Source organism: Macaca thibetana, chromosome 16, assembly GCF_024542745.1.
Source record: "Macaca thibetana thibetana isolate TM-01 chromosome 16, ASM2454274v1, whole genome shotgun sequence".
Classification (NCBI taxonomy): domain Eukaryota; kingdom Metazoa; phylum Chordata; class Mammalia; order Primates; family Cercopithecidae; genus Macaca; species Macaca thibetana.
This window is the reverse complement of record NC_065593.1, coordinates 39,539,039-39,563,135: the sequence shown is the minus strand read 5'-3', so window position 1 is coordinate 39,563,135 and position 24,097 is coordinate 39,539,039. Positions and strand designations below refer to the sequence as shown.

The 24,097-nt window shown below is 39.3% G+C and overlaps 1 protein-coding gene and 1 non-coding gene across 5 annotated transcripts; one reads left to right on the top strand and one right to left on the bottom strand.

The window, feature by feature from the left end:
* Positions 1-800: 800 nt before the first annotated feature.
* On the bottom strand, positions 801-23,793 carry LOC126939416 (xaa-Pro dipeptidase-like). Of its 4 annotated transcripts, none has more exons than XR_007720375.1 (3): positions 23,109-23,783; positions 15,283-15,384; positions 970-1,052 (listed from the first exon to the last, which is right to left on the bottom strand). XR_007720375.1 is itself a non-coding variant. In XM_050764774.1 (2 exons), the coding sequence occupies exons 1-2, from the start codon at positions 23,712-23,714 to the stop codon at positions 963-965; spliced, it is 696 nt and encodes a 231-aa protein (XP_050620731.1). In that variant the 5' UTR covers positions 23,715-23,789; the 3' UTR covers positions 801-962. The 4 variants fall into 4 exon arrangements, 2 of the variants coding, with proteins under 2 accessions (XP_050620731.1, XP_050620730.1); XR_007720374.1 differs by lacking the exon at positions 970-1,052 and adding an exon at positions 6,213-6,292; XM_050764774.1 differs by lacking the exon at positions 15,283-15,384 and having other exon boundaries at positions 801-1,052; positions 23,109-23,789.
* Positions 17,846-17,956, top strand: LOC126939976 (U6 spliceosomal RNA). The gene has a single exon (XR_007720510.1). It is a non-coding gene; the product is annotated as a U6 spliceosomal RNA (small nuclear RNA).
* Positions 23,794-24,097: the final 304 nt, after the last annotated feature.

Here is a 24,097-nt window from a genome sequence, read left to right as displayed (position 1 = left end):
GTCAGGAGGTCTCACCATGTTGGCCAGGCTGGTCTCAAACTCCTAACCTCAGATGATCTGACCGTCTCGGCCTCCCAAAGTGCTGGAATTGCAGGCGTGAGCCACTGCACCAGCCTCAGGGAAGTCTTAAACCTATAACGTAATTGTTTTTACTCTTTCTGCTAAGATGAAAGAAAATGCAATTTGCATATAAAGAAAAGTAGCTAAAGAGCTTTGGATGAAGAACCAGGAAATCTGGGTAGAATTGAAGCTCTGCCACAAACTGCCTGTGTGATGTTGGGTAAGTCACTTAACCTCTTTGGGTTTTAGTGAACTCATATTTTCAGGGGATTCCTTCAGATGTTTGTTCTGGGTCTGTCTAGCACTAACTATTTAAACTTGTGTAAAGTAGAACTTTTAGATGTTCAGAATATGGTTAAAAAATGCTAGTTTTACAAAGAAGCAGGAGGATTTTGCCCAACAACTCATAATTAATTTACCATGAAAAATATTTCGTACTATATATCCAGGCTGGGAGCATTGGCTCATGCCTGTAATCCCAACACTTTGGGAAGCTGAGATGGGTGGATCACTTGAGTCTAGGAGTTCAAGAACAGCTTGGGTGACATGGTGAAACCCGTCCTATACGAAAAATACAGAAGTATCCAGATGTGGTGGCACAAGCCTACCTGGGAGGCTGAGGAGGGAGGATCACTTGAGCCCAGAGGTTGAGTCTGTGGTGAGCTGTGATGGCACCACTGCACTCCAGCCTGGGTGATGGACCCAGACCCTGTCTGAAAAACGAACAAACAACAAACAAAGAAACAAAACAAAGACATTTTATATAATATTGAAACCTAACTTCTCAGTAAGTTAGCCCATGCAAATACAGCTCAGCTGTAGCACATAAATCTTCGTTGCTCATTTAGGTGAGTGCATCCTCAGCCATCTTGCTGATCAACTGAGACTGTTTCCGTCATTATTCATAGAAGACGCAAAGAGATCCCTTTGGAGTTGATGTGTTTAACTAATATTTCATCATCAAACTGAAAGCTGAGTTCTCCTCCAAAATCCTAGTGAGGAAAGAGAAATAAAAGAGAAAGTTTGATCTAAAAACAAAAAAGCTTCATAAATCCCCAGAAGGATCTCTAAACTCCACGGGGATTTGGCAAAAGGTCATTTGGAATGGATTGTACGTAGCCAGGATAGGAACCCAACTTGGCTTCCAGAGATTGACTGAGGTGCTAAAAGGTCAGGCGGTAGGAGAGAGGAGGATTACAAATCAATCCAGCCCAGGGATGTGAAAATAGTTGGTGCTGCTCTAGGAACTCAGAACGATGTGGACTTCACCCTCCTCTCTGCCATTTACACACTACACCCTACGGTCCTCCTTTGGCAATTGAAATATTAGTGGAGGCAGAAGGTTTCCCTTTTTGCAACTGGGACGGGAATCTAAGAGATTATAAAGCTAATTAATACAGACTGCCCCAAAGGCAGTTAAAAATGCAGGAAAGGCTGGGCACGGTGGCTCACGCTTGTAATCCCAGAACTTTGGGAGTCCAAGGCAGGCGGATCACAAGGTCAGGACTTTGAGACCAGCCTGGCCGGCACAGTGAAACCCCGTCTCTACTAAAAATACAAAAATGAGCTAGGTGTGGTGGCGGGTGCTTGTAATCCCAGCTACTCAGGAGGCTGAGGCAGGAGAATCACTTGAACCCAGGAGGCGGAGGTTGCAGTGAGCTGAGATCGCGCCACTGCACTCCAGCCTGGGTGACAGAGCTAGACTCTGCCTCAAAAATAAATAAATAAATAAATAAATAAAAATGCAGGAAAGCAGAAGGAATTGCTTGGATGTAGAAATTCTCATTTGGGAATTGTCTGGGGGGAAGGAGGAAGAAATAAGTGACAGGTTTTTTTTGACCCTCTTCTCTAGGGCAAGTTCAACCATTAGATTCAGGCAGCCAGGCACAGGGAAATAATTTCCTATTTGAACCTACCTAATAATAATGATTTAATTTCCCTTCTCTTCCCCATAGTCATGACAAAAGTTGTAGATTTTGTGGACTTTCGGATTCCACTTCTATCTCCTTCCAAGCCATCCTTCTGAAGCAAGATATCTTCTTAAGCATTCCTATCATTATCAACTTTTAGTGGCTCTCCATGGTTATTAAAGGCCAAACATCTCAGGCATGCAAACATCTCTATAACCCCAATGCTGCCTGCCTTTCCCTTTTCCATTGACCTCCCCACATGCCCAAGCTTCCCTCAATAATGTGGCTGCTACTTGTAAGTTCATGCCCTTGCCCTCCTGTTGGCTTGGTGAACCCTCATGGATTCTTCAAAACTTGCTCCAGTTGTCACCTTCTTTTGGAGTTTTTGTATCTTCCCATGCCAGAGGCTTTGATAACCTCCTTATATTGTCTTAGCCTAGTGTATACACCAGCTTCCAGTTTTGTTTTCATTTCTCTTTCCCTAACTACACTGTGACCATTTATTATTCCTACTGTGGCCCTGCTCCCTAGTAGTGTCAGTCACAGGACTGATGAACAATAAATATTTGTGGAATCAATGAAGCTCTTGGTATCTAACCTTTGGCCTTGATAAAGTGAGCATGTTTTTATGTATTGGCTGACGTACTGAAAGAAATAAATGTCAAAGAGAACAAGTCTTAAATTGTGTTTTTCCTTTGGAATCCAACTCTCTTTTACTTTGTGTGGGCTACTTTTATTGTGACTAAACATCAGTACACAGTCACTTTTTTACATAAACATGGAGCTGTAGTAGACATAATTGTTTAAGAAGTGGAATGTAACCATAATAAGTGAGGAGGACACAATAGTACAGAATAGGCCCCAAGTAGGAGTTAAACAAACCGAACAATGGTAAGATAAAGTGAAAGATAAGGAGATAACATTCACAGGGATATTTGCCATCATGTGGAAGAGGTATTTCTCCATTGTGTAGGAATACATATGTCACCCAAGTGTCAGTTGTGTGGGTGACCCTAAGTACCCTCACTTTCTAGTCTGAGCCTGAATTTTAAAATTGAAATAAGATATTGCTATTGAAAAGTCTCACCTGTGTAGTTTTGTAGAGTTTACATGTCTTTATGCTCCATTATACTTCCTAAATATTGCTCCACATTTCTCTGTTAACTTTCTTTTTCTCTTTTACTGAAGCTTTGCAGTAATGGAGGGATGATGGCATAGCATCATGTAGACAGCAACTCGAAACTGAACATTAGATACCTTTGTGCTGAAAGTCATCAGCCATTCTTCACCACAGGGAATATCTTGCTGGTTCGGCGGAGGGCTGACCTTCCTTCTTGTAGCTCATACCTTCTCCTTATCTCCATTCTCTTCCTATTGTCTTGCCTGGGTTGCTCACTGAGATTCAAAGTTCTTCTCACTGAATCGTGCAGTGCTTAACTTCTCTTTTAATTTTCCATGTCCTTCCAGACTGTGCCGTGGAAAGGGTCACATAGGTGAGGTCCAACACAATGAATGTTACTTTTTCAGCGAACGGCATCTCCACAGATCTGACGCTACTCTGCAAATGTGCAGACGAGACCACAGTTTGCTCTTGTTTCATATAGCAGTTTTCTTCTTTGGGACACCCATAGAAACAACTGCTTTCTAGACTTAGAATTTTCTGAAGCCAAAACCATGAAAATCCAGAATGTCTGACCTGAAAGCAACATTAGAACTCAAACAAATAGAATATATATGTTTTTTGTTTTCTTTTTCTTTTGTGTATACATTTTCAGCAGTTGACCCTCATGGTATGAAATCCAGAAATGTAAAGGCAACATGGTAAGCTATTCTTGTAGCATAAAATTTGACCACGATTCATAAATGAGTCAGATGCTATCGGCAGGCTTTCTTCAGACCCATTCTTCCTTATTCACTCATGCTTTATGTCACCCCAGTTTAGTGATTTACTTTTAGTGGAATTTAACTTAAATGTCTTAAAATACTATCATTACATATATTTAGCTTTGAGGACAGTTATAAATTTAACAAGCTACATGAAATATATAGTTGGCAGTGGTCAAAGTAAATATACCAATGAGACGCTCATAACTGGTTATAGCTTGTTTAAAAAAATCCTCAGGAATAATAAAAAAGTAAAAAACCAATATAGCTGTCATTAATTGAGAGCTCCTATGTGCTAGATACTCTCCCAAGCACTTACTATGCACTAACTACCCCACGACAACCCTATGAAGTAGGTACAAGTAGCATTTCCCTTATACAGTTGAGGAAATGGGGGCATAAAATGTTTAACAACGTGTTCAGAAAAAGAAGGACTTAGTGCATGGTCTACTGAGCTACTTTTGGTCTTTGGATCTCATGCTGAATTTTCTCTCTTTCAAATGAGATGAAGAAGCTAAAATTCACAGAAGTGAAGATAGTTGCAAAGACTTGGATTCACATCAGCGGACACCCATGTTGGTGCTCTTTGCATTGTAGCACCTGATCCCCTTATTTTCTCTAAGGGGTTTGGAGTTTCAGTTTTTGCTGAAGACGGTGTGTGTTTTGCAGCTATCTGGGAGTAATTAACAAATGGCAGCCATAATACTCCAGTAGCTCTTTGATTTGTCTGTTGCTAGGAATGCTTTGCCATTGTTTCCAGAGAATAATTAATTATTATGTATTAACCTGTGCCTGATTCAGGAATGCAGTCGTACATTACAATAAAAAGTCCTACTGCTGTGACCCTCCATTTAACCTCATAAATTCAGTGCATCATTCTCATTATAAAATAAAACTTAAGCTTTATAGACTAGAGACTGATGTAGAAAATAAGATAAAATTTCCTCAATATGAATCATGTTTTAGTTATCTGAAGTCTCTGGTGCCAAGCCACTTCTCTGTATAGTTAAGCTGCAAGTTAATGCAAAAAAAATCAATTAAAAAGATATCCCCATTATAGTTTTCAATTCAGTTACAAAAAAAGTCTATTTAGCAGGAATTTTTTGTTGTTGATAATAATAGAAATCCATTTTAATTAGTCTAAGCAGGAAGGGAGAATTTAAGGTAATGAAAGAAGATATGAATATATTCTGGAAGCCAGCAGCAGAGATGGAGCTATGACTCAAAAGGGACTAGAGATGGAGAGCCATGAAGAGCCCAGAAAACAGGCTTGCTTTATTTTGTCCTCCATTTCTCCCTTCAAATGTCTTTGCAAATCTATCTCTATTACTCATCTACTCCTAAGACAATGGCTGAGCCCCAGTTCTCAAGTTAATATAGTGTCTGTATAAGAGAACTCTCATTGAGATTTTGCTTTCAGTCACAACTGTAAATTCCCAAGAAGGGGCTCTGATTGGCTCAGTTTGGTTCTGGTGCTCAGTCATTGTCCAGTTAGCTGAGTTCTAGGCAATGGTGTTATGTGACTAAAACATGGCTTCTAGGGTACCCTTCCTGTCACCCATGGGCTAGAATGGAGAGCTGTTCTTAGAGGAGAAGGAATTATGAGCTGGGCAGACACCACAGAGTTCTCTGCTATTACCATGTGTATTAGTCCATTTTCATACTGCTATGAGGAAATACCCAAGACTGTGTAATTTATAAAGAAGAAGATATTTAATGGACTCACAGTTCAACATGGCTGGGGAGGTTTCACAATCATGGCAGAAGGCAAAGGAGGAGCAATGGCCTCCCAAGTAGCTGGGACTACAGGCGTCTTACAGGGCGGCAGGCAAGGGAGCTTGTGCAGGGGAACTCCGCTTTATGAAACCATCAGATGTCCTGAGACTTATTCACTATCACGAGAACAGCACAGGAAAATCCACCCCCATGATTCAATTACCTCCTACAAGGTCCCTCCCACAATATGTGGGGATTATGGGAGCTATAATTCAAGATGAGATTTGGGTGGGGACACAGCTAAACCATATGACCACGTAACTAGGTCTCAGTGTAAACCAGTCCTTAGAAATTTAAGGACTATGTCAAATTCAAGGATATTATCTCTTTTATCTAATGAGGCATATTTGTAGACTAGCTGGTTTGAGTATGTAATTAAGACAACATATTTTAAAATCAGCCTGAATAAACCAAAATGTTAATTGGAATCTACAGTAAACCAAAAAATATAATGAATCCCAAAGCTAAGTGGAAGTGTTTTCGATTATTCTTGATACCACACCATTGATTTCTGGGAATAATTGGGATGCATCCAAGCTATTAGTCTTGCTGATGATGTTTAAGAGTTAAATTAGGTGACCACATTTCCTGCGGTAATTGTTGGTCAGATCCTTGGAAAGAGTAGGGTTTTCACATGCTTCCATATAATTATAGAAATCAATCTAGGGGATGCACAAAAAGAGAAAGAGAAATTTCTTCTTATGTTCTTAATGTAAATTTTGTATTCTCCTATGACCTGAAAGAAACTTGATGGATCATCTGGTCTGATCCCCTCATTTTACAGATGGAAAATGAAGCAGAGAGAGGAGAAGTGACTAGCCTTGTTGTCAAATGACACATGAGTTGCAGATTCAGGACTAAAATCCTAGATTCCAGTCTTTTATTATGTCCTACTATAAAAACTAGGATTCACAAAACGTAGGATAGTACTGCTAGGTAGTTATATTTTCACTAGTTTTGTTGTTGTTGTTGTTTGAGACAGAGTCTCACTCTGTCACCCAGGCTGGAGCGCAGCGGCACCATCTCAGCTCACTGCAACCTCTGCCTCCTGGGTTCAAGTGATTCTCTGCCTCAGCCTCCCAAGTAGCTGGGACTACAGGCATGCACCACCATGCCTGGCTAATTTTTGTATTTTTTGTAGAAAGACAGTTTTGCCATGTTGGCCAGGCTGGTTTCAAATTCCTGGCCTCAAGTGATTCATCTGCCTTGGCCTCCCAAAGTACTGGGATGAGCCACTGTGCCCATGAGCCTCTGCACCCGGCCTATTTTCACTAGTTTTTAAATTGGTTTTGTTTTTTTGTTCTAACATCTGGACTTTACTTATTCAGTATAATTTTTTTTCAGGCACTTAGTATAAATTCTTTGTACAATTCTCTGGCTAATTCAACTTACCTGTAGCCATACTCAGCAGCATAGATGAGTAAGTAATAAAGAAAAAAGTTTTCTAACTACTATTTTGACAGAGGACAGGGTTTACATTTTCTTAATTATAGAAGAAAAAACAGCAAACAAATAGCATTTTAGTTTGGAGCAAATCTGTTCTTCACTACAAATTGTTCAGATATCTGTAAGGACAAATTTCCATATTATAATTTTGTGTGTTGCAACTATAAAAATACATTATCTGAAATGCCTTTTATCCTTGTTTTCCCCACTCCATGAAGAAAGACTCAAAGAAGAACTGGGCTTTAGATTAGAAGTTAAAAACTGGCTCATGGATTTATATGTGCACAGTACTCTTTCAATCTTTCTCTTTTCATTGTTTATAACGAACAGAGGAAATATGACTAAGGAGATTTTACTGATCCAAAGATGCTACATTCCAATATGCATTCTGAATTCCAAATAATTTGGGAAATGAAGCATGACGATAAACAGGAAAATGAAAAAAAAAAGTAAGTGTAATGTGCCAACCTTCCTTGGCCAAATGGTCTGGGGTTGGAGTTCTGAATTTCTGGATTGTAATTTATCTGATTTTTAAATATATGTAACATTAATTTGCTGTTTCAATTCTACAGAATAAACTATTTGATTCTCAAATGAATATTTTTAATTTCAAGAACAAGTTTCTAAACAATAAAAAAGAGCTTTTATTATAATGTTAAGTAAGATCGTCGGTGATTATAATTAAAAAATAATTAAAATTATTATCAAAGAACAACAGAATCATATTGTAAAAAAAAAAAAAAATAGGACTACAGGGGTCCTGCTCCCTAACATTGAGTCATGTTCCTTAGAAACATAAACTTTCAACTCTTAGCTGACTCTTCTGAATTTTACCCCCATATTTCTAAATGTGCTAAAAAAGTATTAATTTTTTTCAATTGTAGATATTATTTTATTGATTGACTTTCTGTACACAGTTTCCCAACTCCCTGAGCTACAGCTGTGACAGTATTTGCATAGTCATAATATTGTGAATGATGAATTTTTGCTTATCCAAAAATTATAATATCAGGAAGATGGGGTTAGCAGAAGTATGTGTATGTGTGTAAGTAAGGGACTTCAGTATATGTGGATCTAAATTTTTGTTTCGTTTTGGTTTTTTGAGCCAGGGTCTTACTCTCATTCAGGCTGGCGTGCAGTGGTGCAATCATAGCTCGCTGCAGCGGGCTCAAGAGATCCTTCTGCCTCAGCCTCCCAAGTAACTGGGACTACAGGCGTACACCACCATGCTCAGCTAGTATACATGGACCTAAATTCTTTTTTTCCATCATCAATGGATGAAATAATATCTAAAATAAGAAAATAATGATTGAGCATTTAAAAGAAAGAAAAGGAATGGAATTACTGGGCAGATTCTGCTCCTTGATGAATATATTTGTTTTTAATTAAAATGTATATTTTAAATCAAAGAAATACACAATTACATGTTTCTCTTTTGAACAACTTTTTGTTTTTCCCAGCATTAATCATTGCCTAAATTTTTGATTAACCCTTTTTCCCATATTTCTGTCACTAATTCACTAATTCATTCTATATTCCACTAGTTGAGTATCTTTTTTCAGCACAATCAAACATTTCAGATAATCTATCAGTTCTTTTTTTTTTTTTTAAATGGAATCAGCCCTGTTGGAACTTTCTATTCTCTTGTACCAATCTTGACAGGTCTCTAGGCTTGATGACCAGTGAACATCCTGCGACTTCCCTAACTTCATACTGGAATTTCTTCCCCTTCCTGTGTGAGATCCTCTATTTCCTGGATCTTCTGTCTTGGGCTACTTTCTCATTTTGTAGAGTATATTTTCCAGGCACTTGTTAAGAGGGGTGCTTGACCATTAAATTTCTTGAGACAGTATTTCACATATCTGAAAACATTTTTATTCTACCCTCTTATGTGATTAATAGCATGTGGGTACATGCATATGTGCTTGTGTAGAGAATTCTATGTGGAAACTGATTATTTCTCTGAATCTTGAAGACATTACTTCTTTGTCTTTAAGCTTCAAGGGTTCCTGTATAGAATGCTAATATTAATATTATTCACAATATTTTATATATACTATTTTTCCCCTGAATTTGAATTTTCACAATGATGTGTGTTAATGTGGGTTTTTAAAAAATTCATTATGCTGGATACTCAGTGCAACATTTTAATCTGTAGATATCTCTCTCTTTTCTATTTCAATAGGTTTTTGGGGAACAAGTTGTGTTTGGTTGCATGAATAGTGGTGATTTCTGAGATTTGGTGCACCCATCACCCAAGCAGTGTACACTGTACTCAATGTATAGTCTTTTATGCCTCACCCCTTCTTCCACTCTTTCTCCCCAAATCCCCAAAGTCCATTGCATTATTCCTATATCTTTGCATCCTCATAACTTAGCTCCCACTTCTGAGTGAGAACATACAATGTTTGGTTTTCCATTCCTGAGATATTTCACTTAGAATCAATGGTCTCCAATTCCATCCAGGTTACTGCAAATGCCATTATTTTGTTCCTTTTTGTGGCTGAGTAGTATTCTATGGCGTGTGTATATATCACATTTTCTTTATCCACTCATTGATTGATGGGCATTTGGGCAGGTTCCATATAATCTATAGATCTCTATCTTTCAGTGCCAGGGCATTTTTTCTTGAGTTATTTCTTAAACTTCTCTCCTCCAAGAAAACCTGAATCTCTATGGGTGGGCTAGGGCTTGTTGACTTCATTTTAGAGAGACTAGGAATGGACCTAGCTAATTTGTTGGGGGAATTCTCAAAACTCCTGAGCCTCTCAGTTTCCACATATAGGAACTCTCCAATTTCCTGACTAGGTGTTACAAGCCTGGCTACCGATTTGAGAAACCAAGTGGAAGAAGAGAGCTGATTGGTTATTCTCCAAAGGACAAACTTCCTGTGTGTGTGTGTGTGTGTGTGTTTTTTTTTTGCTAGACTGAAGAAGGGATAGGTAACCAGTTTGCTGAATGGTGGAGGAAGTTGGGAGTATAACTCCTTCTTATATAATCCTGAAATCCCACCCTTCATCTTGATGTTTTGAGACAGCTAGTGACACAATATTCTGAGTCTCTCTGAGGTTCTATGAAATGAGTTGCTTGGATCTTCTTGGCTTTCTCTTCTATAACCTAGATTTCTATGAAATCTATTAAGCCAATTACTACTGAATCATTCTTTTGAAGTTCCAATATTTTGCTGACATCTTTTATATACTATTGTCATCGCTACCATTCTTTTTATTCCTGTGTATTTATATAATTTTAATTTATATCAATTTAATTCTTTTATTTTCATCCTTTTTGGAAGATTGATGGAAAGAGAGATAAATAGGTATGTTCTTCCACCGTATTTATTCTTTAAGGGAATCAGGACTTGATCCTAATGTGCTGACTACTTGACTCAGTTCTTTTATTTTTGATTTCAATGATTTGTTCTGGCAGGCTAATCTCTAATGTTTCCTCCACATTGTAATATCAAATAGCTATTGAGAGAAATATTGTACCTGGCTGCTTAACTTGCTTTTCTTATTAGAATTCTTTCTAATTTCTCTTCTTTCTTGCAAGTCATAGTAAAAAAAAGATGCAAAATTAGTAGAAATAGATAATACATTGAAAGTATAATCCCAGCACTTTGGGAGGCTGAGGCAGGCAGGTCACGAGGTCTGGAGTTCAAGACCAGCCTGGCCAACATGGTGAAACCCCATCTCTACTAAAAACACAAAAAATTAGCCAGGCGTGGTGGCAGGCGCCTGTAATCCCAGCTACTTGGGAGGCTGAGGCAGGAGAATCGCTTGAACCCAGGAGACGGAGGTTGTAGTGAGCCGAGACCGCGCCATTGCACTCCAGCCTCGGCAACAGAGCGAGACTCTGTCTCAAAGACAACAAAAAACAAACAACAAAAATGCAAACAATTAAAATAAAAAGATGTGAAGTAAACCTGCACATATGAGAAAGCACATAATCTCACCAAATATAAAATATTGCACTGAGGTTCAAAATGCTGATTATAAAAGATAGGATGAAGACTCCTATCATGGTTAGCTGTTCACATGAAAACAAGCTGAGAGTTTAAAGGATATATGTGACACATATTTTGCCCATGTTATTAAGAAAACAAATGTGTTTATAGGTTGCAATGTATAAGTATATAATTTAAGTTTTAAAAGATCAGACCACACCTAGAATTTTGTGCTCATTCTGAGCATAGTACTCTATTTTTAAAAGGGAGATTTTCAGCAGAAGTATATCCAAACAAAGGCGTTTAGGATGGTGACAATTTCTGGAAGCAGGTCCCACGGGGAATCGTTAATTTTACCACAGACAGCCTGGAGAACGGATAATATGATCTAAAATATTTGAAGGGCTATAAGTGGGAGAGGGAGCAGATTAATTTAGTCTCATTCCAAAGGTCAAAAATAAGATGAATTTAATGATTCATATCTAACAGGAGCTCTCCTGTTAGATACAAATTCTTAGGAAGACAGACTCTTGAAAATATTCCTCTTTGAGGTGAGATTTTGCACCAAACACTTGAATCATCTTTCAACATCCTTTTAATGAATAACTTGTTGGAAAAGTGCCTTTGAAAACATTTATGGCTTCCTGTGACTTGGCTTAATTTAGAAAACATGTGGTTACTTTGTCTTCAACAGATTCCTGACAGTCACCTTGAATTCATGAATGATGTGATTGACTTTTGGTCTACAGCTTTCAATAGTGAGTCCCTCAGTGAAGACCTTCCCTATCACATTTTTTATTCTCAGCCCTTTTCTCTTGTCTACTGTTCCTTTATGTTATTCTATTTAATTTTTATTTTTAATTTATTTTTAAATTTTAAATATAATTTTATACATTTAAAAATATTGTTTGTAGTTATTTGTAATTATTATGGATATGTAATAATTGTACATATTTATAGGGCTACATGTGATATTTTGATACAAGCATACAATGTGTAATAATCAAGTTGGGGTAATCGGAATATCCATCACGTCAAGCATTTATTATTTGTGTTAGGAACATTTTGATTCTACTATTTTAGTTATTTTGAAATATACAATACATTATTGTTAACTATAATCACCCTATTCTGCTACCAAACACTAGATTATTTATTTGTTTTAAAATCTTTATTAAGCTATAATGGACATATGATAAACCAAGAATATAAAGTGTACAATTTGACAAATTTAGACATATGTATATACATAAAATTGTCTTTTGTTTTTCTAATTTGATGATCTCTTATCTTTAATTGAGGTGCTTACATGAATTATATTTAGTAATTGATGATTAATGATTGTTATGCTTCAGTTTAAACATGCCATCTTGCTGTTTATTTTGTATTTGTATTATCTTTTTTTATTCCTATTTTGTGTCTTCTTTCGTGTTATTACAACAGTATATTTCTATTCCTCCTTGCCTTATCTTTTATCTTGTTGCCCAGGCTGAAGTGCAATGATGGGATCTCGGTTCACTATAACCTCTGCCTCTTGGTTTCGAGCGATTCTCCTGCCTTAGCCTCCTGAGTAGCTGGGATTACAGGTGTGCGCCACCATGCCCAGCTAATTTTTGTAATTTTTTGGTAGAGACAAGGTTTCACCATGTTGGCCAGGCTAGTCTCAAACTCCTGACCTCAGGTGATCCACCTGCCTCAGCCTCCCAAAGTGCTGGGATTACAGGTGTGAGCCACTGTGCCAGGCCTCTTTTGTAAGTCTGGAAAAGTCTTTATTATACATTTTTGTGAATGGTAGAAATTTAAGTTGTGAAGGTTTTCTTCTTTCAGTATTCTAAAGATGTTGTTCCACGGTGTTCTAGCTTGCAATGTTACTGAACAGGAGTCAGCTATTATTATTTATATTACTTTGTATATAACATGTCTTTTTCTCTCTGGGGGTTTTTAAGATTTTTTTTATCACTGCTGGGTGCAGTGGCTCATGCTTGTAATTGCAGCACTTTGGGAGGCCGAGGTGGGTAGATCATGAGGTCAGGAGTTCGAGACCAGCCTGGCCAACACAGTGAAACCCCGTCTCTACTAAAATACAAAAATTAACTGGGCATGGTGGCAGGCACCTGTAATCCCAGCTACTCGGGAGGCTGAACCAGGAGAATCACTCGAACCAGGGAGGTGGAGGTTGCAGTGAGCCAAGATCACGCCACTGCCCTCCAGCCTGGGTGACAGAACTAGACTCTGTCTCAAAAAAAAAAAAAAAAGAAAAATTTCTGTCACTGGTTTTAAGTCTCATGTTTATGATGTTTTATGGTTTACTTTTCTTTATATTTCTTGTGCTTTGGATTCATTGAACTTCTTAAATCTGTGGGTGTGTAGTGTTCATTACATTTGGGAAAAAATTGCACTTTTTTCCTTCAGATTTTTTTTCCTATTTATTCCTCCCTCTCTTCTTCAGAGATTCCAATTACATTTTATTAGGCCTCTTGAAGTTGTCCCACAACTTGCTAATGCTCTGTTTATTTTTTGTCTGTCGTGCATGCGCACGTGTGTGTGTGTGTGTGTGTGTGTGTGTACTTCATTTTGGAGAGTTGCTATTGTTGTATCTCACAGCTTACTAGTATTTCCTTTTGCAATGTGTAATCTGTTATTAATTCCATATAGTACATTTTTAATCTCAGAAATTGTCATTTTCGTCTCTAGAAGATTAATTTGGGTCTTTTGGAAAATATTTTTTATATATCTACAAAACATGATTAGTCTTATACCTACCATCTTGAATATATGGAATATCATTAATAATTGTTATTCTAATATCTTTTTATACTAATTTTATTATCTTTGTCTTTTCTGAGTCTGTTTCTATTGATTAATTCTTTTTCTTTTTTTTATTACACTTAAAGTTCTGGGATACATGTGCAGAATGTGCAGTTTTGTTACATAGGTATACATGTGCCAAGGTGGTTTGCTGCATCTATCAATCCATCACCTACATTAGGTATTTCTCCTAATGCTATCCCTCCCCTAGCCCCCCACCCACTGACAGGCCCCAGTGTGTGATGTTCCCTTCCCTGTGTCCATGTGTTCTTATTGTTCAATTCCCACTTATGAGTGAGAACATGTGGTGTTTGGTTTTTCGTTCTTGTGACAGTTTGCTGAGAATGATGGTTTAATTTTTGTCCTTAGCATAGGCTATTTTTTTCTTGCTTCTTTGCACGCCTGGTAATTTTTGATTGGATCCCAGACATTGTGTAATTGTTGGGTGCTGGTTATATTTATATTCTATATCTTATATCTTATATTTTTATATTATAATAAATATCTTTACCTGGTTTTGGAACACAGTTGCATTATTAGCAAGTAGTTTGGTCTTTTTGAGGTTTGCTTTTAAGCATTTTAAGGTAGGACTAGAGTGGCCTTTGGTCCTGAGCTAAATTTTCCCTTTACTGAGGCAATACGTTTCTGAATGCTCCACCTAATGGACTATGAATTACAAGGTGTTCTACTCTGCCTGGTGAGAACACAGACTATTCTTGGAGTTGTAAGCCCTGGCAGTGGCTACTTGTGCTCTTTTCTGGATGTTCCTTCCATAGTCTCATACAGTTTTCTCATATGCATGCACTGGTCAATACTCAGTTGAACATTTGAGGGGGACCTTTTGAATATTTCTGGAGTTCAATCTTTTTCTCTGTGCATATAATTTCTCTCCAGGCACCTGTCTTGCAAATTCTAGCCACCTTTGCCTTCTCAGACACCCAGTTCTCTCTCTTCAATTCAGGGTGACGGCTGGGCTCTGTGTGGGTTCTACACCCCTGCAGTGTTGCTAGGGCAACAGTGATTACCTTGTTTGTTTCTCTGAGTTTCAAGTATCTCTGTCCTATAGTGCCTGATGTCTGCTGCTTGAAAACCACTGTTACATGTTTATTTTCTTGGTTGTTTAGTCAAAGAGTAAATCCAATCACCTGTTACTCCATCTTGGTTATATGTAAAACTCTTGTTGTTCTATTTTTGTGATAAAACTCAAGTTTCAGGCCATGCATGGTGGCCTGGGCTCACACCTGTAATCCCAGCCCTTTGGGAGGCTGAGATCGGCAGATGACTTTGAGGCCAGGAGTCTGAGACCAGACGGGCCAACATGGCAAAACCCCATCTCTACTAAAAATACAAAAATTAGCTGGCCATGGTGGTGTGTGCTTGTAAGCCCAGCTACTCGAGAGGCTGAGTTATACAATATATTACAATATATTGGATTTAGGATTGTATACTCACCATCAATGTTTAGCAGTGTCTCCAGCCTCTGTCCTTTAGATGCCAGTGACATACTCCCAGTTGTCATGATAAAAAATATCTTTCGTCATTGGCAAATGTCCTCTAGGGGGAAAAATCACACCCTGTTGAGAACGACTGGGTTACATCAAGAGAACGAGTATAGAGAAAGGAGTTCTGCCACTGGGGTTTGAGAAGTGCCAACATTTAAAGATTGGGTAGAAGAGGAGTAAAGGAGACAGGCAAGGAGTAGGCAAAGGTATACAATGAAAACCAAGACTGAAGAGTGTCACAGAAGTCAATATAGGAGGGAATTCCAAAACGGTAGGAGTGATTGACTATGTGTAGTGCTACTATGGAATCAACTGAAATGAGGGCAGAAATGTGCTCATAGGATTTGGTAACATGGAGATTACAGGTGACCTAGACAAGAGTAATTGCTGTGTGGTACTGGAGGTGAAACTCAGATTGTAGTGAGTAAAGAGTAAGTGGAAAATGAGTAAGTGGACATAATGTTTGTAGAAAACCCTTAAACAAATGAAAAAGTACAGAGAAATGGAGCAGCATCAGGAGGGTTATGAGAGTTCAAAAGGGGTGTGCTATTGTTTTTAATGAGAGATACTAGAAGGTGTTTGTATGAGCTGAAGGAAAGAATCCAGTATACGAGAGTGCCATAATCCAAACATGTAAAGTGCTTGGAACTGCATTTAACAAGTAAACTGCATATTAAATATTAACATTACTCCATCAATTAGAGATTAAGTGGGCAATTGTGCTTTTAGACCCTGTAATAGATAGAATGTTTTTGTCCCCCTCCAAATTCGTATGTTGAAATATTAATCCCCAAGGTTAAGATTCTTTTTTTTTTTTCAGAATTCCTTCAATTTTAATTGTGGGGATAAAAATCTGAAGCCACTGAAGATAGAATACAGTTACTGGGAATAATCACAATGCTGTTCTCTTTTATAAAGTGGATGTGATAAGCATTATTTATTTAATTAATGCACATCACCAAAAATTGTCCTTATTCCTTGATTGTCTCTTTTTTTACCAGTCTCTTGTTGAAGTGGCCTCATTGTTTGGGGTAATACTTGAGGTTTGTTGTCTCACAGCCATGGAGATCAAGGATGCGGACACACAATGAGTGAGGTTAAGAGCGGAAATTTAATTGGGAAAAGATAGAGAATAGCTCTCTGCTACAGAGAGGGATCCGAAAAAATAAGTTGCTGGTCCACAGCAAAATGCAAAGGGTTTTATAGATGAGCTGATGGGGAGGTGGTGTCTGATTTACATAGGGTGCAAAAAACCGGTTAGGACCAGGTGTGTTATTTGCATAGGGCACGAATCTCTGGCCACCCCGCACCTCAATATTTATTATGCAAGTGAGTTCTCTGTCTGAGCTGTGCCATATTGCCCATTTCTTTCTTACTGTACACGTGTTAACAAAAAAGGGAAGATGGAGCTTCCATGGTGCATGCGCCTGTCCCCCACGTAGCCCTTTTCTATTGGTACAGCTGCTGGCATTCCCCTGTGCAAGCTTCCAGCTTGCTTATCTATATTTGCAGCTTGATTTTTCAGGCTGCTCTTTGTAGGAAAAGAAATGATTTTTTGGGCTGCTTATTGTTTGAAGAGAAGCTCTGCTGAGGACTTGTTTGCCCTCACTATCTGCCTAAATAATTTCTTTCTACCTAAATCTGCCTAAATAATTTCTTTCTACCTCCTGTATCATCGCTCTTCAAAGAGAGGATACCTGGCCTCCACATTGGCCCATATGATGCTGCCACTGGTCAGCTCTCGGACTACACTAGGCAGCTCAGAGACCTCTGCTGTTATCTGCCACATTGCATCTCAGTTTCTCAGAGTTGCAGTGTGGGGGGCCTTGTTCATTGTGTTAAAGTCAATGGTGACACTGAAAGCCACACCAATCTCATCAGTCCTGGCATAGCATCTTCCAATTGACCCAGAGGAATCATCTACTTTGTGAGACAACCTGTGCCTGGTCAGGGCTTCCAGTAATTCCTTGACAAATGGCACGAACTCCTGGTTTTGGCTCAGTGAGAGGGCATAACATTTGAATAGAGTGACTACAGCAGGGAAACTGAAGAATGTTCTCTGTTCATCTCCTTCTCTTACATGGAATATATGTTCATGATCCTGCTCAGGCTGAAGGAGGGTTCAGTTACATTTAGAATAACTTCTTCCACATAGAGTGTTTTCTGGAATCTCATCATGTTTGGCCACGTCTTTTGTTAACTGACATGTTTTCCCTTCAGTTTCAATTGTAAATTCCCCTTTCTCATTCAACAGCATCTCAATTTCTGTAATGTAACATTCATCACAAATGGCGAGATACTCCATTACCAGTTTTGCATCCTTCTTATATGCCTTACCAACTGCTTCCTTATTGGGTGTTAGGTAGACCGCTTCATATTCCTTCCTTGTGAATTGAGACTCTGCACTCAAACAAATGTCTTGGTTATTTACATAGTTTGGATACTAACCTATTATTTGTCATACACATTGCAAACATCTTTTTCTGGTCTCTCCTGTGTTAACTTTATGTTTTGTGCTCACTTTGGCAGCACATATACTAAAATTAGAATGATACAGAGAAGATTAGCATGGCTCCTGTCTGTGCAAGGATGACACGCAAATTCATGAAATGTTATCTCTATGTTTTATTTTGTCATTCTAACATTTTCTTTTTGTCATTAGTCAAATATATCAAACCTTTTCTTTATTTTAATATTTTTAGGCATATTCTGTTCAAAAACTTTTTCTTTGTGGGTTTTGATTTTTTATGTCTTCCTCTCCTAATGTCATGAAGATATTTTCCCCTAATTTAGAATCTTTTCTAAATGTTTAGAAAGTTTGCTTTTCAGATTAATGTTTTTAATTCATATGGAATTCATTTTTTTTGCATATGGCTTGATACAAGGATGTACCCACTTTTATTAACTTCCAAATGGATAGCCAAGTGTCCCACACCATTGACTGACTAGTCTTTCCTTTTCCCACTGATTAGTAACACTGCCAAATCTCCATATGTGTGTAGTTTGGATATTGGTTCATTTGTCTATTGCCATGCCAATATGACAGTGTTTTAACTATTGTGATTTAAAATAAGTCTTGATACTTAGTCAGGCAAATCCTTCTCCAGTTTATCTTCACAATATTCATGTTTCTTCTTGTTCCCTTATTCTTCTATGTGAATTTTAGAACTAGCCTGTTAATGCCATGAAGAAAACCATTGGAATAATATTTATGTGATATACAATGTTTTAATCCCTTCATTTTAAATCTTTCTGTGTCCTTATTTTCAGGCATGTCCTTTGTAAACAGCATCTATTGGGATAGAAAGCAGTACAATCTAACAGTTTGTCTTTTCAGAGGAAAGTTATGTTTATTAACATTTATTGAGGTATATTTGTGCTGCTTTAAAAAATCATTTTACCTTGTGTTTTCTATTTCTTTGCCTTCTCCCCTTCCCTTTTTTCTTCCTCCGTTTCTTCCATCTATATGATTAATCGCATTTTACTTATTTCGTTTTTTGCTTCTCTGTAGAAATTTTACATTCTATTTCTATTCTTTTAGTAATTGCCTTTACACTTTAACATATATACATTGCAAAGTCTAAAATAAATCAATGTCTTTAATCTCTTTTTAAACAGTAAAAGATTCTTAGCTTCATTCCATCTTTATTTCCAAGTTTTGGTTCCTTAGTTTGAACTGTTTTTCATCACCTCCACCAACATTGGTCAATATTATTTTTTAAATACCAATACTTAACTTTACTCATGTTTGCCAATATTTTTCTTTTCCTTGCTTCTTTAATCCACCTCTTTACATCTAGGTTTTGGGTTCTTTTAGCTGAACTATATTCTTTAGAAGCAGTTTAAGTGAGGACTTAGAAACTCAGTTTTGTATTTTTTTTTTTGCCTGAAGATATATTTACTTTGCCCTCTTTTTTTTCATGAGAATTTAGTTGAGTGTACAAATATAGATGGCCAAATATTTTTCCTTAACTCTTTGCAGAAATTGTTCCATTGTTTTCTGGTATCTATGATAACGAATGGGGAGACTTTTTGATGTAATGGTCACTCTTTTTGAGTAATATCCTTTCTCTAGGTGATATGGATATTTTCTCTTTGCATTTCATATTTTGTTACTTCCCTATAGCATATGTAGGAGAATTTTGTTGTTCTTTTCAGTGCTAGGAATAATCTTTTAATGTGAGAATTTAAGTCATTCTTAAGTTCTGAAAAAGTTATTATTCAATTTCTATTTCAATATTGCTTTTCCCCTCACTTTCCGTGTTCTCCTACAATTTCTTTTAGACCCATTTGGGCCTGTCTCTCTCTCTACTTCAGTTCTCTTAACTCTTTTTTCTGTTTTTTTTTTTTTCTTTCTTTCTTTCTTTCTTTCTTTCTTTCTTTCTTTCTTTCTTTCTTCTTTCTTAGGCAAGGTCTTGCTCCATCATCCAGGTTGGAGTGTAGTGGCATGATCACAACTCACTGCAGCCTTGGTATCCCAGGTATCTCAAGAGATCCTCCCACCTCAGTCTCCTGAGTAGCTGGGACTATAGGCATGTGCCATCATGCCCGGCTAATTTTTAAAATTTTGTTGTAGAGATGGGATCTTGTTATGTTGCTCAGGCTGGTCTCAACCTCCTGAACTCAAGCAATCCTCCTGCCTTGGCCTCCCAAAGTGATAGGATTACAGGCATGAACCACCATGCAGGCCTTAACTTTTGTATTTTCCATTTTATTGCCACATATAATGCATTCTAACATCTTCATCAGCTCCATTTTCTAAATCATTAATTATTTCCTCAGCTATGAATAATCTGTTTTTGGCCCAACCATTAAATATGAAGGTTTGTGTGCACTTATTTCAGTGACTATGTGTTCATTATCAAGATTTCTGTTTGGTTAAAAAAAGTTTTTAATTCTTAAAAAAATTAAAACAATAATTTAAAATATTTTAATAATGCATTGTGTTTATGCTGCTTCTCTCTTTAAATATAAAAACATTTATTTAACATTTTTATACTGATTTATTTGCCATTTTCTATTGCAAATTCCTATTATTTGTTACATCTTCTGATTTTCTTTTATGTGGATTATTAACTCATGTGGTTCAAAATTATTTTCTGTAGTAAACTCATTCTTAGCGAAAGTTGAGTCTCCATGACTTGAGACATATCTTCTTCTTTATAGGATGATTTGAGTTTCCTTCTTCTAAATCTCAGTGGATTTTTACCAATTCTGGATCTTTTTTCTGTGATAATTTCTTGGCTTCAAGTGTGCCACCAGTTGGAGTGTGTCAATTTAAGGCCAATGATTTCTTATGAGTCTAAACTTTTAGCCATGACACCTGATGGGTAGCTTTCTTACTGTGTATCCAGGCCAACAGAGGAGTATTTCGAGTCCAATTTTATGGTCTGATGGCATTTGTCATCACTAGCTTTTAGTAGGGATTCAAGTTCAGCACCTTGTCTTGTAGGAACCTGAAGTATAGGAACGCCTCCTGTCCCTACAGTTTTTGCCAGTTTCTAATCCTTGTGGGAGTTCTTAGGCTTTGTCTGCTGTTCCCTACCCTGACTTTGATTTCCTGCTCTATTCCAGGGACCTGAGAATTTTCTTTTTCTTTTTCTTTTTCTTTTTTTTTTTGAGATAGAGTCTGGCTCTGTCGCTCAGGCTGGAGTGCAGTGGCCGGATCTCAGCTCACTGCAAGCTCTGCCTCCTGGGTTCACTCCATTCTCCTGCCTCAGCCTCCTGAGTAGCTGGGACTATAGGCGCCCGCCACCTCGCCCGGCTAGTTTTTTGTATTTTTTAGTAGAGATGGGATTTCACCGTGTTAGCCAGGATGGTCTCGATCTCCTGACCTCGTGATCCACCCGTCTCGGCCTCCCAAAGTGCTGGGATTACAGGCTTGAGCCACCGTGCCCGGCCGAGAATTTTCTTTTACTATTGTTATTACTGTTATTTTTTGAGACAAGGTCTCACTCTGTTGCTCAGGCTGGAGTGCAGTGGTGTGATCATGGCTCACTGCAGCCTTGACCTCCCCAGGCTCAGGTGATCCTCCCACCTCTGCCTCACAAGTAGTTGGGACTACACACACACATACCACCATACCTGGCTATTTTTTTTTTTTTTTAATATTTTTTGTATTTATTTATTTATTTATTTTTTTGGAGACGGAGTCTCGCTCTGTCGCCCAGGCTGGAGTGCAGTGGCCAGATCTCAGCTCACTGCAAAAGATGGGGTCTGACCATGTTGAGCAGGCTGGTCTCAAACTCATAGGTTCAACCCATCTGCCTGCCTCAGCCTCCCAAAGTGCTAGGATTACAGATGTGAGCCACTGTGCCTGGCTGCTTTTATTATTCATGAGTTTGGTTACATATTTAATTTTTTCTTTTTGTTGTATTTTCTCTAGTGTTTCTATGTTTATCATATGGAGGGACAGCCTTTCCACATTAGCTAAGCTTGCCAGATTATCAGAAGTCACCAGAAGTCGCTCTTTTTTTTTTTTTTTTCCTAGTTTTAGAAGAGATTTTTATTCCCCGACTAGTTAAGAAAAGAATTCTCAAGTCCCCAGTGGCACAAAAGATGGCAGAAAAATAGCTTAAAACCTTTTCTTCTTTTTTCCCATCCATCTATCGCATCCACTCACACGTTTCCTGACACCCACGGTGGGTCAGACAGCGCGCAGATAAATGAGACGTGGTCCCCAAGAAGGCGCCTCCAGGCTCTCCAGGGCAAGGACCACAACAAAACTGCATCACAGAGTGATCCTGCCCTGGAGAGGGAGCTCGAGGAGGCAGAAGTGTTAGTACGTCTCTCTGGCTGCAGATGTCCCAGGGGCTTCGTTCAGCCTGGGCACCGGCAATCGGGGGCGCCCTCCTCAAATCTGGCCAGGGACACGTTATGATGTGACACTTTCCCCAGAGACCCATCTTCCCACCATCTTCAGAGGGCGTGACCCCTCTCTCCCCACTCGGTCCCCACAGGAACAGACTCCATCTCTCGTTTTTGCTATCTCAGTCCTCATCCCTACCCCCCTGCTCTAAGCTCTCAGGGGCCCACAGATCAGATGGCTTCTGCGGCCATCACTGTTTCCCCTCTATATGTCCTGTGGCCAGAGCCGCAGGTGGGCGCGCACGGCAGGTGCACAGCATGAGCACAGCAGGCATACACGCTGACCGGATGCCACTCAGCTTTCAGTCGTACTCCTGCAGGTGGCTGCTCCTGGCTGACAGCTTCCTGGCGCACTGGGCTGTGGCCTCTGGCTTCGAGCTCATCTCTCCAAGAGCCACCCTGGTCCACACAGGAGGTGGCAGCAAGGCCAATCTAGGGTCTTGGGATAGGGGTGGAGGGAAGGTCGAACAGTTTGTAGACAGGGGTGAGATCTCCCCAGAGCTCAGCTTCACGACATCCTGCTTCCAACAGCAGCCAAGTGCAATGTATGGACTCTGTGTGGATCCCGACTTGAACAAACCAATGCTAAAAAGAGTTTAGGATCAATATGAACTAGATATCCATGACATTAAGGAGTTACGGTTCATTTGTGATAATAGATGTGATATTGGCATGGTGGTTATGGAAAAACAAAAAAAAAGTTCTCATCAACTGAGATACCTACTGGAGTATTTACAGGTGCCATGACATGATATCTGGAGTTTGGCTTTAAAATGCTCTAGCAAACAAAACTAACACAAAAACCTGATGGGGACTTCGGGTTCATTATACTTTCTATTATTCTGGATATTTAAATTTCCTTTCCAAATCATATTCTTTCATTCCCACTTTTACAGCCTTCATTATTACCTCACGGTGGGCCTCACTGGAGATTTTATTGGTGTAGAGCAGAACCTCCAGCTCCATGTCCGTCTTAAACACTTGGCACTCAACGATCTCTGGGTGAAGAATGGTGTTGCTGACTTTGAACTTGCTGATGCCCTCGAAGGAGGCCTCCCTGCAGACGCTGCTGCTGTCCGTGTTGACGCCATGCAAAGTGAGGAGGACAGAGGGCTTCTGTGACGTCAGGACACTGGCAATCTCATCTGCGTCCTGGACGTCGTCCACGGCATACTTCTCCTTGAAGTGCTCCTTGGAATGGATCTTTCCCATCCAGGTGGCATGGCTGGCAGGAAGCCTGGGCACAAACAGGGCCGACTTCCCAGTGTCAGCGTCGATGACGCCGTAGCAGCCTGGCTCGGTGACACCGAACACCCAGTGAAAGAAGGACTCCTGGCGAAAGAGGACCCGGTGTAGGTGCCTCCCGGCCGCATCACCACTGAGGCGGCCTGCACAGCAGGGTTCTTCCGCAGCCGCGCACAGAGGCGCTGCCGGTTCAAGGCAAAGAGCACCAGTGGCAGGCACCTTCAGGGTTTCCTTCCCCAGCCAAAACAACGGTCCAGTGGCCGCCGCCATGTTCGCCTGGCACCGGCGTCACGTGAAGTCTGAAGTCACTCCTACCCAGTTACATTTGACAGTGGAGAAAATTAAAGCTCAGAAAGGGTAAGTGCATTTTCCAACATTTCCAGTCTATCAACGATGCAGCCAGTAGTGGAATCTGGTTCTGTTAAGCTCTAGAGCCCATCCTCAATCACTACAGCACACTGTTAAATTTGGGTGGTAACACGGTGAAACCCCGTCTCTACTAAAAAATACAAAAAACTAGCCGGGCGAGGCGGCGGGCGCCTGTAGTCCCAGCTACTCGGGAGGCTGAGGCAGGAGAATGGCGTAAACCCGGGGGGCGGAGCTTGCAGTGAGCTGAGATCCGGCTACTGCACTCCAGCCCGGGCGACAGAGCA